General features: G+C 46.1%; 1 protein-coding gene across 2 annotated transcripts; it reads left to right on the top strand.

Annotated features, from left to right (window-relative positions):
* The first annotated feature begins 2,189 nt into the window (after nucleotides 1-2,189).
* MAPRE1 (microtubule associated protein RP/EB family member 1) lies at nucleotides 2,190-13,065 on the top strand. 2 transcript variants are annotated; one of them, XM_059827171.1, is made up of 7 exons: nucleotides 2,190-2,222; nucleotides 3,029-3,152; nucleotides 5,849-5,994; nucleotides 7,824-8,028; nucleotides 8,411-8,520; nucleotides 9,210-9,362; nucleotides 9,762-13,065. In XM_059827171.1, exons 2-7 carry the CDS (start codon nucleotides 3,032-3,034, stop codon nucleotides 9,816-9,818), a joined length of 792 nt encoding a protein of 263 aa, XP_059683154.1. In that variant the 5' UTR covers nucleotides 2,190-2,222; nucleotides 3,029-3,031; the 3' UTR covers nucleotides 9,819-13,065. The 2 variants fall into 2 exon arrangements, with proteins under 2 accessions (XP_059683154.1, XP_059683155.1); XM_059827172.1 differs by lacking the exon at nucleotides 2,190-2,222 and adding an exon at nucleotides 2,749-2,772.
* Nucleotides 13,066-13,267: the final 202 nt, after the last annotated feature.

Raw genomic sequence — 13,267 nt, 5'->3', positions numbered from 1 at the left:
TTGCCGGAGTGATTATCTCGCTGTCCGTGAAGTCCTGGGCATGCTGTTCCCATGGCCAGCGTCCAGAGAGATGCAGGTGCCTGTGCAGCAGAGCCCCTCGGTCTCTCCCAGGTTTTCCGTAGCCGTGGGGCTGCTGTCCCGGCAGGCATCTCCCCGGGACTCTTGACTCCAATGCACATTTCAATGCACTGAAGCAACTCATGACGTTCCCCCCTCGGTCCCTCCGTCCTCCCCTACCTCTGATGTTCACTACAAACTGTCGCCTGGGTCTGGCAGAGCCCTGGGGTGCCTTCTCAAAATTAGGCATGTGCAAAGTGTGGTTTTGTGCTGGGCCATCCCTCTGCCCGATGCCAGGCCGTCTCACGGGGTGTTGTACAGCATCAGTGGGAAATGAGAGCTTCTCTCCCGGCTCCTTCTACCTCTCTGACACGCGGGGACCCCCTTGCACCCCCCTCACGGGCGGTGGAGGACGGCAGCCTCCCTGGAGGAGGGAGCCTCCCATTTTCCACTCTTGCATGCAGCTTTCCACCCTGCACCCATCCCCAGGCCCTGGGGACCACCTTCTCTGGGTCTCCCACCCGCGGCTGCACTCGGGGATGGGCAGGAATGGAAGCCCAGGTGGTTTTAGGTGGTTTACAGGCTTTTCCCTTGCTCCTGCCCGGAGGTTACTCTTCGCAGTCTTCCCATAGGGGTTTGTTCTCCAGTGACGCGCGTTCGAACCGCAAGCCTTAGTTAAGAAAACGCTGGAGAAAGCCAAGCTGTCTCCTCGGTGTCACTGCTGGCACCCGCAGCGCTCGGCAAGTGCTCGGGGAGAAGTAGCACCCTCTTGCAACCTTTGTCACCAGCCGCTGGCTGGGAAGGTGGCGGGGTGGGTTCTGCGGGTGCTGGAGGTGTGCGGGGAGCCTGGCATCGCCACCGCTGTGCCAGCTGGTTTTGGACCCCTCGCCAGCCTCCGATGCTTGTGCCCAGCCTGGAGCCAAGTCACGACACTAATTCCTCCGCCCAGCCGCAGCCGCAGTCCCCGCGCGGAGCCCAACGCGGGGGTGACGGGCGTCCTCTGCCTTGGGATCCTCTGAGGGTCTTTATTTTTCCAAACTGGGCTAACGCGTAACCTCCGCTCCATGGCATCTCTCATTTCACCCCCCAGCTCGCGCATCCTTTCCTACCGGATCAAAAGGAAAATAAAGAGGAAAAAAAAAAAAGGACTCGGGGAAAGTAAACAAAGACAAAAGAGGAATGAGAATTGTCTTGGCATTAAGCTTAGTTGATAAGGTTTGTAGTAGACAAGTCTTCCCTGACATACTTTTCCCTGTAAGAGCTGCCTTTTATTACGTGTTTATAAAAATTGAAGGAGAGGTAGATTTCAGAAATGCCTTTTTAATACTTTGTAAAGGTTTCTAACTCTCCCTGGTGCTATTTTTTTAGGTTAAGGATTTTTGATGTTGAAAGTCTTGCGGGTTTTTATACAATCTTTTAAAAATAAAAGCAGTGTATCGTTTTGCTGAACACACGCCACGTGCTTTTTGTATCGGGAGCGCGAAAACTCGGGACTGTGCCTTGTCCACGCAGTTTTACCGATTTTCCTGTGGGAAGGAAAGGGGATCCATGTCAACAGTTTACCATTTATCGCCGTCTAATTAAAAATCAGTATTTCTGTATGAGCGGGCTGTCCTTGCTTGATAAAAATTTGACAGAAAATTGGGAAGAAGAAGGGCTCCGCAGAGGAACGCGCTTCACAGGAGGGGAGCCGGCCTGCCGCTTCCCCGCTGCCCCTTGAGGTGACCCCAGGGCAACCAGACGCACGGCCGCGGGGCAGCCGGGCCCGGCCGGGCTGCGGGGAGGGGACGGGGAGGGGACGGGCCCGGTGCGGCCTGAGGCGGCCCCGGCGCCACCGCGAGTCCTCGGGCCGCAGCCGCCAGAGGCGCCGCCGGCACGCGGGATCCCATGAATCTGGGCGGGGCTAGCGCCACCGCCAATCGCCGGCGAGCCCGCGGGCGGGGTGGGCGGAGCCGCGCCATAGCAACGCGGCGGGTTTCCCCGCCCCTAGCAACGCATGCCCCCTCTCCCCGCGCGGCTTGCTCGGCCCCGCGCCGGCGAGCGGCGCTCGCAGCACCCGTCGTGACGTACGCGTGACGCGAGCGCGCAGCGTGCGAGTGACGTGGTCCCGGGCAGGCGGGCGGGGCCGGTTTGAACGCGGAGGAGACGGGGCGAGAGCGGGGCAGGTAACGGGCCGGGCCGCGGCGCTGAGGCGGCGGCGGGGCCGCGGGCGGCGGGCGGGCGGGCGGGGAGGCGCGCCCGGGCCCGGGGAGCGGCCGGGCGGGGCGGGCTGGCGCCCGGCGGGCTGTGAGGGGACCGGCGTGAGGCCTGCAGGGCCGGGCCGCGCCTGCCCCGGGCGCGCCCCTCCGCGGGCGCGGGGCGCCGCGGGGCCCCGGCGGGAGGCGGCGGCGGCGGAGCGCCCGCTGTGGCGGGCGGGGGCCGGGCGCGGCGGCGGTGGTGGGGGGCGCGGGCCGTGGGCCGTGCCCCACCCGCGGCGGGGGCGTGCGGCGCGGCCGGCCCTGCCCGGCGGCAGCTGCAGCGGGGCTCTGCGGCCGGGCGGCGAGCGCGGCGGCTCCGCTTTGTGCCGGCGGGGCTGGGCGGGGGCCGGCCGCCTGGTATTTCTGCCCGGAGAGACACCGTGGTCGACCAGGAAGTATTCCGGCCGTGCTCGGTTGGCGTGGACGCGAGGGATGAATAACTTGCCGCAGCTGTGATTCCTTTCATCCGAGTTCCCACGTGAGTGCCGTGGTGTTAATTTTCCCTCAGAAAGCACGAAACCGTGTCCTTTACAGTCGTGACGAAACGAGGTCCTGCCGGCTGCTAGCAGCAGATCATCGCGTTTCCTGTGCATCGTGTTGCGCTTGGCTGTTGTGTCATGAAGGCTCAAAAGGAAGCGCCTCGGCCGCAGCCTAGTGAGCCCGTCTTGACAGAAGCGATGAAAACCAGTGGCATTACCGTTCGTGGTACTTACGCCTTTGGTTCTGTCTTTCAGAAAATGGCAGTTAATGTGTATTCTACTTCAGTGACCAGCGATAACTTGAGTCGACATGACATGCTCGCGTGGATCAATGAGTCTCTGCAACTGACGCTGACAAAGATTGAACAGCTGTGCTCAGGTGAGGGGGCTCAGCGGGGGGGGGAATCCCAAGCTGGATATGCACCCTAGCTCCGTAGAGGTACAACTGCACTATGTGAATGCCTGCGCTGGCCCTCTATAGCCATGCTGTTGGCTAAATTCCTGGTTTGAACAGATTCATGGTCAATGTTATAATCAGGTTGTGGTTAGAGTTTTATTGAAGTGGTTGTTAATAATGTAAGCATAATGAAAAGGCGTATTCTTCTGACTCACTGCAGCATAGATGCAATAAGAAGGAATGGGGGTTAGTGTGGAGAAAAGACTCTTAGGAGAGGGTGTTTTCCACAGAGGAATTAAGCATTTAGTCTTGATGGATAGAGTAAGTCTTACAAGTGTAGTAACTAGCATAAACAAATGTGATTTCTTATGGAAGAGAACTACTAGGAGATTTGGGAGGTGCCTAAAGATTCCGGTTGGGCAGAAGGTGCAGTGTGAGGAAGGCATGCTGGTGACTTTCGGCTTTACTTTCAGGACTTTACAACCCCTTATGGTAAAGGAGCTCGTCGGTCTGTGTCACCCCAGCTTACTTTGGCTTGAGCTGACTTTAGCAAAGCTGAATCTTGGATAGAGTTGTAGGCAGAAAAGGGGAAGTGATTGTGGTACCGAAATGGAGTCGAGTGTCATCATAGGGAGGAGTGTGTGTGTGGGAGGAGGCTTGTAGAAACAAATAAAAAATAATAGTCTGGAGTAAGAGCTGAATAAAACCCAAGGCTAAAAATGCGGCCTAGGTAAAAGACGGTGATTTGGATAACTGCCACGGGCAGGCGAAAGGGACTTGGTGAAAAGTGGAAGTGCAGCTCACAGCGTGAGTTTGAGATAAGGTGTTGCTCACAGAATGAGAGATGTGGAAATTGGAGATGGAACAAAAGAAGGAATAAATTTAAAATAAGTTTGGGACTGTCAGTACAGGCTGTGGAAGAAACATTGACAAAGATTACAGAGAAGTAGGGGACTTAAAATGGACATAGGACAGGTATTTGTAGTGGCTTTTGGCTAGTGAGATGATGGGGAAAAACTGTAAGGGTGAAGGAACTAAAGATCTACAACCACAGAAGTAAGGGAAATGATAGACATTGTCTGCTTTCAGATAGGCAGGTTAAAACCTGTCGCGTGCAGCGTTGAGGAAGCTGAGAAGTTTTGCTTAGAATTGGTGTGAGTCTTGAATGCTGCGAGAGCTCTGTCTCCGAGAAGTGAGGATAATTAATACTGGCTCTGCAGAATTTCAGCTCACCTGTTTTCAGGAAAAGACTGAGAGCTGTTGATGTGGCGTGTGCTGAGTAATGTCCCTTTCCTTTGTCTGCAAAAACACTTCGTGCCTCTGCAGGTATGGAAGCGGCTTTCACTGTCTGTCACGATCATGTGAAAACTGGAGTTTCCAAGCTTGCTTTGCTACCTTTGGCAAGGGCAGTAGTGACAGCAGCAGTTTGAGGTTGCATAAATGCACAAAACATGACCTTTGGCTTACGCGGTGATCTCTCTCTCTTTTTTTTTTGTCATGCTTATCGCTCAGACTACCAATACTTAGCAAAACCCTGATTTCTGGCGAGTCATCTATTTTTTGAGTTGGGCATTGGAGTTCTTCAGCAAGTGAGCTGAAAGGCGGTGGAGATCAAACAGCAAGATTTTTTTATTTGCAGCAGTGGGTGAGCAGCAATCTTCTAGTAGTAGGTGAAAGTGAGAGCCCCAAAGATCTGCGAAACATCTTGACAGAAAGTGAACAATATAGGACTCTGTTACCTGCGGTTGAGATGTATAGGCTAGTTTAGGGCAACACCGTGATGTATTACTTCTGGGCCTCTAGATATCTCACCAAAGCTTGTCATGTAGCTGTTTGATGTTTTAAGTTAAGGTTCCCATTACTCTCCATTGATATTCCTGGGGGGAATAATGCTCAGAATGTTGTGCTTGTATTTTCAGTGGCGCACAGTTGCGTATCATCACTGCAGAGTGAGGATATAGATTTAAAATATCTTTTTTTCAACAGGTGTGTATGTTCTACAAAAGCTAATTTTTTTGGAGGTGGTTGTCTACTGTCTGTGGCTGAACTGAATCCCTCTTTTGCTCTTATTACAGTAAGAGCTGAATTGAAGGACATGAAAGATTTAAAAAGAATAGAAAGAAACACTGTCTCAATTCAGTTCTTTGATTAAGGCTTGATTTAAATATAATCCAGCTTAATTTGGCCTCTTATAATTCAAGGTGCCCTCAAAGGTAGTAAGTAAATGTATCACTGTATTAATAATGATTAAATATAACTTTAGAATAATTATTTTTCTAGTTCAGTTCTGTTAGAGTTGATAAGAGTAGCTTACATGCCTGTTGAACACACGTAACATCTTGGATCTGTACTGATATCCGTGAAGAAAGGAAAGTCAAATTACTCACTGGATTTTTCTTTTCTCTTGGAATTGTGGAGGCAGGATTGCTCTTGTTCATAAGAGTTCAAGTCATGAGACCAAAAGTTTGGTTCTGCAGCTCGCTTAAGCTTATTTATGGCCATGCTGCACCAAAACAGGAGACTGAAGGTTCCTGTTTTCTTGCTTTTGTTGCCTTTAAGGGGTTGTGCAGCTGAGGAATGAGTCAGGTCAGTTTGCTGATCTGACTGAAAAGTCACTTACGTAGGCTGGTGAGCTGACTTGATTCACCCTAGGATTTGTATTCTTTCTCTTTTGGCAGGTGCTGCATACTGTCAGTTTATGGACATGCTCTTCCCAGGTTCCGTAGCACTCAAGAAAGTGAAGTTTCAAGCAAAATTGGAACATGAGTACATTCAAAACTTCAAGGTTCTACAAGCAGGTTTTAAACGAATGGGTGTTGACAAAGTAAGCTGGGTTTTAACTGATTCTCTGTGCTCTTAATACCAAAGTAGATGGAATGCACTTTCAAGTTTAGAGCTGAAAAAATGTGGGAACAGAGTTTGCTTTTGGTTTGTAAACCTCAAAACTTTTGGTTTTGGTTTGCATTGGGGTCCTCACTTGGTTTAGGACAATATCTGCTTTACTATAGCTAAGGTTAGGTTTCCATCTCTCAATGATGAGATTAATTTTTCCATTTTAATTCGGTGTAGCTTATGTAGCACAGAGTAATATTGACATTTCTATGAGGTAAGGTTTACTTGAGCTTCCTGTTTGAACCATCTTTGTACCAGGTATATTCCCATAATCTACTGGTGCGGTAGTCCTAAAGATTTCAAATTCCTCTTCACAAGTGTGTGTAATTTTAAGCTAGCGAAAATGAGATCTGCGAAAAAACTTCTTCAGCTCAAATGATAGTTATGCTTATGGAAGGGTGATTTATCTAGGTAATACTTACTGACAGCATGTTTGGTATGATACAGAACACTTCTCTGTTAATGCTTTTTCCTGTCTTTTAAGAAGGCATCCGTTCTGTTTTTGGCTGGGTCATGGTTTAACCCCAGACAGCGACTAAGCCCCACACAGCTGCTCGCTCACTCCCCTCTGCAGCAGGATGGGGGGGAAGAGAATTGGAAGGGTAAAAGTGAGAAAACTTGTGAGTTGAGGTAAGAACAGTTTTAACAGGTGAAGCAAATGCTGCGCATGCAAGCAAAGCAAACCAAGGAATTCATTCACCACTTCCCATTGGCAGGCAGGTGTTCAGCCGTCTCCAGGAAAGCAGGGCTCCATCACCTGTAACGGTTACTTGGGAAGACAAATGCTGTAACTCTGAATTCCCCCCTTGCTGCTTCTTTCCCCCAGTTTTATTGCTGAGCATGACGTCATATGATCTGGGATGTCCCTTTGGTCAGTTGGGGTCAGCTGTCCCATCTGTGTCCCCTCCCAACTTCTTGTGCAGCCCCAGCCTCCTCGCTGGTGGGGTGGTGTGAGGAGCAGAAAAGGCCTTGGCTCTATGTAAGCACTGCTCAGCAGTAACGAAAACATCCCTGTGTTATCAAGGCTGTTTTCATCACAAATCCAAAACACAGCCCCATACCACCTACTACAAAGAAGGTTAACTCCATCCCAGCCAAAACCAGCACAGCATCTCATTCTGTGTTGGCTTCAACACACACTTAACCAGTCTTCTGCTTGGGGGAGGTAGCTTGTGCAGCATGTCTGGAACTAGGCAGCCAGCCATGCTTTCAAATGCCTAGTGGTCACATAATGGCAATGGCTCCTGGCCCCTGCCGGGTCATGGACTCTCAGCTCGTGGCCTACAGACAAGACTTCATGATTTGCCACATCTTTTTAATAATCTTCAGTTATACTCCTCATTCCAGAGAAACTGTAATTGTAATCTACTGAAAAGGTGCTGTTTAGATCTCGTAGCAGTTTTGTGTGTCTATGAAATTGGTCAGCAGTTCAGATTCATGAAAGCTAGTGCTGGATGAACCAGCTGCAAATTTACAGAGAGAAATTTTGTGTTGAAACTTGGTGTAGCAGAAACCTTGCTGCAGAATTATTAAAATTATTTGGACCCTCACAGTGAAAGCATGATTTATTTTTAATTCCAGTTATTAGCAAAAACCCTGCTGTTTGACATACAGTTATGTTCAAGGAGGATTTTCTCTGGACTGGACAAAAAGAATTACATTTGCATATCTTCTGAGTGCACTAATTTTAAAACTTTAAAATATAAAGAGAGAGAGGTTCTTTACCTTTAACATGAGTTTGACTTTTTTTTTCCCTTCCAGATAATTCCTGTGGACAAACTAGTGAAAGGAAAATTTCAGGACAACTTTGAATTTGTTCAGTGGTTCAAAAAATTTTTTGATGCAAACTATGATGGGAAGGAGTATGATCCTGTTGCTGCTCGACAAGGCCAAGAGACAGTAGCACCAAACCTTGTTGCTCCAGTTGTGAACAAACCCAAGAAATCTCTCAGTTCTAGCAGTGCAGGTAGAGAAAATTGTTAAAAGGTTATCTAGATCATTGAAAAGCTCTGGGGAAAGTAAGACTGGGTTGCTATTTAAAATCAGTGTATGAAGTTATAGTATTTTGCATCTTGTTTCAGAGATGCTAGGCTTCAAACGCTCAGTCATCCTGTAGTACCCAGTTATCTGGACGCTACAGAAAGAACAATCTTCTCTAAAAGAGAAAATGGCAAGGATTGGTGCCACCACGTGCCAAAAAAGATGGACATGTCACATGGAGTCAAGAAGAAGGAAGGAACATATCTTCAAACTCTTAACGTGCCTAAGCATGTTTGGAAGGGGGATAGTACCTTTATGGGAGGAAGAAAGATGCTCTGAGAGGAACTAACACTGAATTAATCTTGCAGCCCCACAGAGGCCCATTGTTACGCAGAGGACCGCAGCAGCTCCAAAAGCTGGTACTGGAATGGTCAAAAAGGCTGCCGGAGATGATGAATCGGCAGGATTGATTGAGCAGGTGTGTTGACCAAAATGGCCCTGTGTACTGACCTGTGCTTTACAGATTTATGTGCGGTTTTTTTTTCTAATAGTGTGAAATGACGGAGTCGGGTAGATGGAAGAAAGTTATCTGAATCTAGTAAGGTCATTTAAAATCACTTAATTAGAAGCCTTCATTATAATGGGCTTGTTCTCCTGATAGGAGCGAAACGCCTTCTGCAGTACACGAGTACCCAGACATTTAAACCTAGTATGTGTCATATCACACATAGCATTGTTTTTAAGTATTTCCACAGCTGTGTTGCAGCTATCACAGCATTCCAACTGAGCTATGAGCAGCTGCTACTTCACTGAAATACTGAATGTAGTACAACTAAAACCGCCATCAGCGTGAGAGTTGTCTTGAAAGAATGTGTTAGCAAAGAAAACTGCAGGCACTTAGCGCTTTACCTATTTCATGTAATAAGCCTTTAGAATTTCCAGGTGGTATTGCATGTGTTGGACTGGGTGTTTGTTGTGGCAATAATCCTACAATTTGAGAAATAGACCTTTTCCTCCTCTCACAGTCCCCCTTCCCCCCATCTTGGTTACTTCTGAAGTGCTTTGCATATTAACACCCTTCCGTGAACTCTGGGGACCCTGCCTTTTGAGTAGATACTACTGAATTCTGTCTTTGGTGGATAAATTATTATTGATGCCCTTTGGCAGATCAATGTATTGAAACTTACTGTTGAAGATCTGGAGAAGGAGAGAGACTTCTACTTTGGCAAATTGAGGAACATTGAATTGATCTGCCAGGAGAATGAAGGGGAGAACGATCCAGTGTTGCAGAGGATTGTGGAGATTCTTTATGCCACAGATGTAAGTAATCTGGTATAAATTGTATTGCATAGTTCCTCCCTCCCCTTGTAATTGGAAGCTGGTTTGCTTTCCAGGGCTTCCTCTATTTCTACTTGGTGGTGTTTTTTTTTTTTTTTTCTTTAGGTTTATGGCCTAGCTTTTTCCTGTAATAAAGGAACAGATAACATAATTATAGTCAGGCAGCAAACAAGGTTAGCCTTTCATGAAGAGTATGTAACAAATAGATCAAAGATGAGGAAAATAACTCTTCTGGTAATATATCTTGACACTGTAAATGGTGACTTAAGGATATCTATCCTAAGTAAAAGCGGGGAGTGGGGGGCGGAAGGAGCATACAGAGTAGCCAGGAACTGGTTTGACTCAGATTTTCATTAAAGCACTTGTTTTATTCCCCTTCAGGAAGGCTTTGTGATACCTGACGAAGGAGCACCGCAGGAGGAACAAGAAGAGTATTAACAGACCACATACTGTACCAGCAGAGCAGCAACATCAGAATTCTTTGCCCCAGATCATGTGCTTAACTGTAAAATACTCCACTTTATTCTTAGAGGACTCACTGGTTTCTTTTCATAAGCAAAAAAGTACCTCTTCTTAAAGTGCACTTTGCGGAAGTTTCACTTTTTACAGTGGGTTTGAGTTAGGAGCTCTTTCTCACTTTGTAGCAGAGCAGTATTCACATCTAGGTGGTATATTTAGGGAGCAAGAGGCTGAATATTTGGAACTTGTTGCAGAATGGTTTGCTGGTAAAACACTGGTTTGTGGGAAGACTCTTTTTGTATCTAAGGTGCTGTGTAGTAGAGAAATTAAAGACTCTGACTCACAGAAAGATTGAGTTAATGTGAAATTGCAGCACAGAAATTATAATAAAATGCCTTAAGAGTATTTAAAATATGCTTCCATATGCCAAATTGAAGTAATGTGACAGGAGATTTTATGTGCTTCATATTGGGGTAGACGCTTGTTTAACTCCATTCACTGCTGTCTGAGAGGCCTTGCATGGCAATCTCACTTTGTCAGCAAGTGCTCAAAAGGGGCTATTAAAACAAAATTCCATTCCTATGTAAAGCTGCTTACTAAGTGATTAGTTCTCGATGAAATGGGCCTTAACGTTGCCTGTCACAAGATTAGAGGGAGTATGAACAGCTGAGACACATAAATTACCTTGAAGAGTGCTAAAGCCTTTTTCTATGGCATTGTGGCTAATGACTTTGCCAAAATGTACTGTGTTTTCTGTAAGAAAAACAAAACGACAAAAAAAAGCAAAGGGCATCCAGTCTTACTGCCTAAAAATGTTCTTCAGAAGTAATTTTCCTTCCTGGCTCTTGTTTCTCTTTGTCCTGTTTCTTTTTATTTTTGTTGGTATACTTTTTGGTCTCTCACTGGTTCTTTTCTCTTTCCCTTCCCAAGGAATGCTGATCAAATCCAATAGTTGTAACAGGACTTGCACTGTGCAACTATCTTAGAATGAAAGTGAATTGAGCACATGAGGATGATGATTTTTCTGTCCCTTTTTTCTTTTTTTTTCCCCTTTCAAACCAGGGCATATCTAATAATAATACTTGCCAGTTCAGTAGTCTTCTGGGGTAAAAACTGAAAGATGCTGGCTAACAGAGCTAATGTTATTGCAGAAAATACAGTACTGAAACTAACTTAAATATTAATATTTAAAGTACTTTCCTTAACTGTCCTTTTTTGCTATCATGCCCCTCATTACTGTTGTGTTTGGCAAGATCCTGCAAGACTTCTGATCCCCCTTCACTACTGAGATTGATCAGTCCTGTTGTGCTTGTATTCATTCGTTTCTGGTGGTAGCTTGTCCTAAAATGTGTGTAGGAGAGCATTTTACGGTAATTGTTGTGTAGTGCATGAATCTTTGTGAAATTCAGAGAAAAACCCAAATTCAGTGAATGCCAAAAATGCAAGTATCTAGCCATTGTTTAAAATTGCAGTGGTGCTATTTCTCTTGTGGCCTTTTAGACTTTTGTTGCCCTAAAACTCCATTTTACTGAGAAACCGTATTTGACTTGGATTTTTCTTGACAGGGTTTTTCTATTTTAAGCAGTTTCTAAATAAAGTTCTGTATTTCAAGAGTGTCATGTCTACTGGAGTCTCTCATGCTTTCAGATACGATTAGACAAAGCTGAAGTTCATGATAGTGTTCGTGATGAAGCTTGCAGGACCTGGAATATCAGCTTTCCTTCTCCAGTCCTAGTTATAGTCATTGCTAACTTGAGTAGCAGGAATGTTGGAACTTTCCTTGGAGTGTGCTGGGGGAAACCGTTGCTTGAGTTTTGGGTTGTTTTTTTCCTTTTTTCCCCTCCCACAAGTGGATGAAATGTTGAGTGTATTCTTGGCCTCCTCCTTCTAATGGTGTGAGAACAGGCCTGTGTAGCAGGAGTGCTGTTGCATGACTTTAAGTGTGTTTAAAGTGTTTTAAAATTGCTACACCACTGGTTATTAGTTATAAACAAATAAGATGTTAACTGCATCTGTCAGCAGTCTCGGTGAGCAGATTGCCTGTGAACTTAGTTGATTTGTTTCATTCGAAGTGTGTTTCATGGATGAACTTAAATGTTACTGTCACAGATGTGTGCGTAGATCAGCATCTTCAGAGAAGTGCTTATGGGATGTATCTAACCTTGAAATTGGAAGTGTTCCCTGCAGGGCTTCTCTGTCATGCTGGAGAACACCCTCCCTGCCCCTGAAGCACTCTATGGGTGCCTTCTTCTGAAGAATAGGCACTGCTGGCATTGCCTACTGGTGTTGGCGTACAGAAGTGCAGATGTAGAAGGGGGGTTTTGATGCACATAAAATCTTCTTTACCGTTACTTACGTGCTTTGAGGTCGGAAGCATATTTTTTCGACTCTAAATACTCCGTTATTCCAGCAACTCAAAGCAAAAGATGGCGATAGCACGTGGCCGAATTTGAAGAGGACTTCTTGGGTGTCTGCTCTTTGCAGTCCGGTTGCACACTGGGACCTGGTCGCTTCAAGTCTCGCTTTAACAGGATTGCATGTGTGGAACTGTGAAGCCCCCAGGTCATCAGATGGATTGCGTTAGGCTGATTTTGATCTCTGTTAGCAAAGCAGGCAAATACCCTTTTTATGCTAAGAGAATGATGAGTCAGAAGTACTGCTGGCACGCCTTGTGAGACTGTTGAATGTGTGGACATGTATTATAAAACTAAATGGAAACCGCAGTCTTGTAAGTCAAATGCTGCTAAGACTTCCAGTTGCTTACATCACTTCTTTGCTACCAAGATGAGTTATAAATAGAATGGGGACAAACTCATGTAGTCAACTTATGACTATATTATAGATATCTTGGCATAATCTGGTTTTAACGTCCTTTTTGGGAAGAAAATGGCAACAACAAGCCCAACTCAAACCCATAGACTTAACATAGCTACTCTGTTACACTGGTACAGTATATGCTGTTAAATATTAAATGCTCACCTGCCAGAACAATTCCGATAGCATCCAACCTTTCTTAGTATCTTAGTTTTATCAGATATTTGAAAAATGAACAGAATGGAAGAAGCAAAAGCTCACATCTCCTTTCTGTACCGACATGTCTTACTTGCAGGTGGACTTGTGGATGTTTTTTTTAACTTTTATTGTTCAATTTTTAAAAAATTCCTGGTTTGCAATGACAATTCTTACTGTAACTGTTAAAAGCCTTCAAATAAAGGCCAAAACCTTACTTGCTGTTGTATCATATCAATATTTAATGTGGCTGCTTGAGCACTCGGTCATCTCGTAGTCTGTCTAGTTGAATGTCTGTTCACAGGAACGTGCGTGTCCTTCAGGAGTGGGAGTTTTTCTTTCTTAGAACATCCTTCCAAGGATAAGGCTGGAATCTACTTCTCACAAGAGAAAGATGTTTTTTGCAGGTCAGTGTGTAA

This window comes from Gavia stellata, chromosome 20 (assembly GCF_030936135.1).
Source record: "Gavia stellata isolate bGavSte3 chromosome 20, bGavSte3.hap2, whole genome shotgun sequence".
Classification (NCBI taxonomy): domain Eukaryota; kingdom Metazoa; phylum Chordata; class Aves; order Gaviiformes; family Gaviidae; genus Gavia; species Gavia stellata.
The sequence above is the reverse complement of the archived record's forward strand: the minus strand, read 5'-3'. Positions and strand labels throughout refer to the sequence as shown.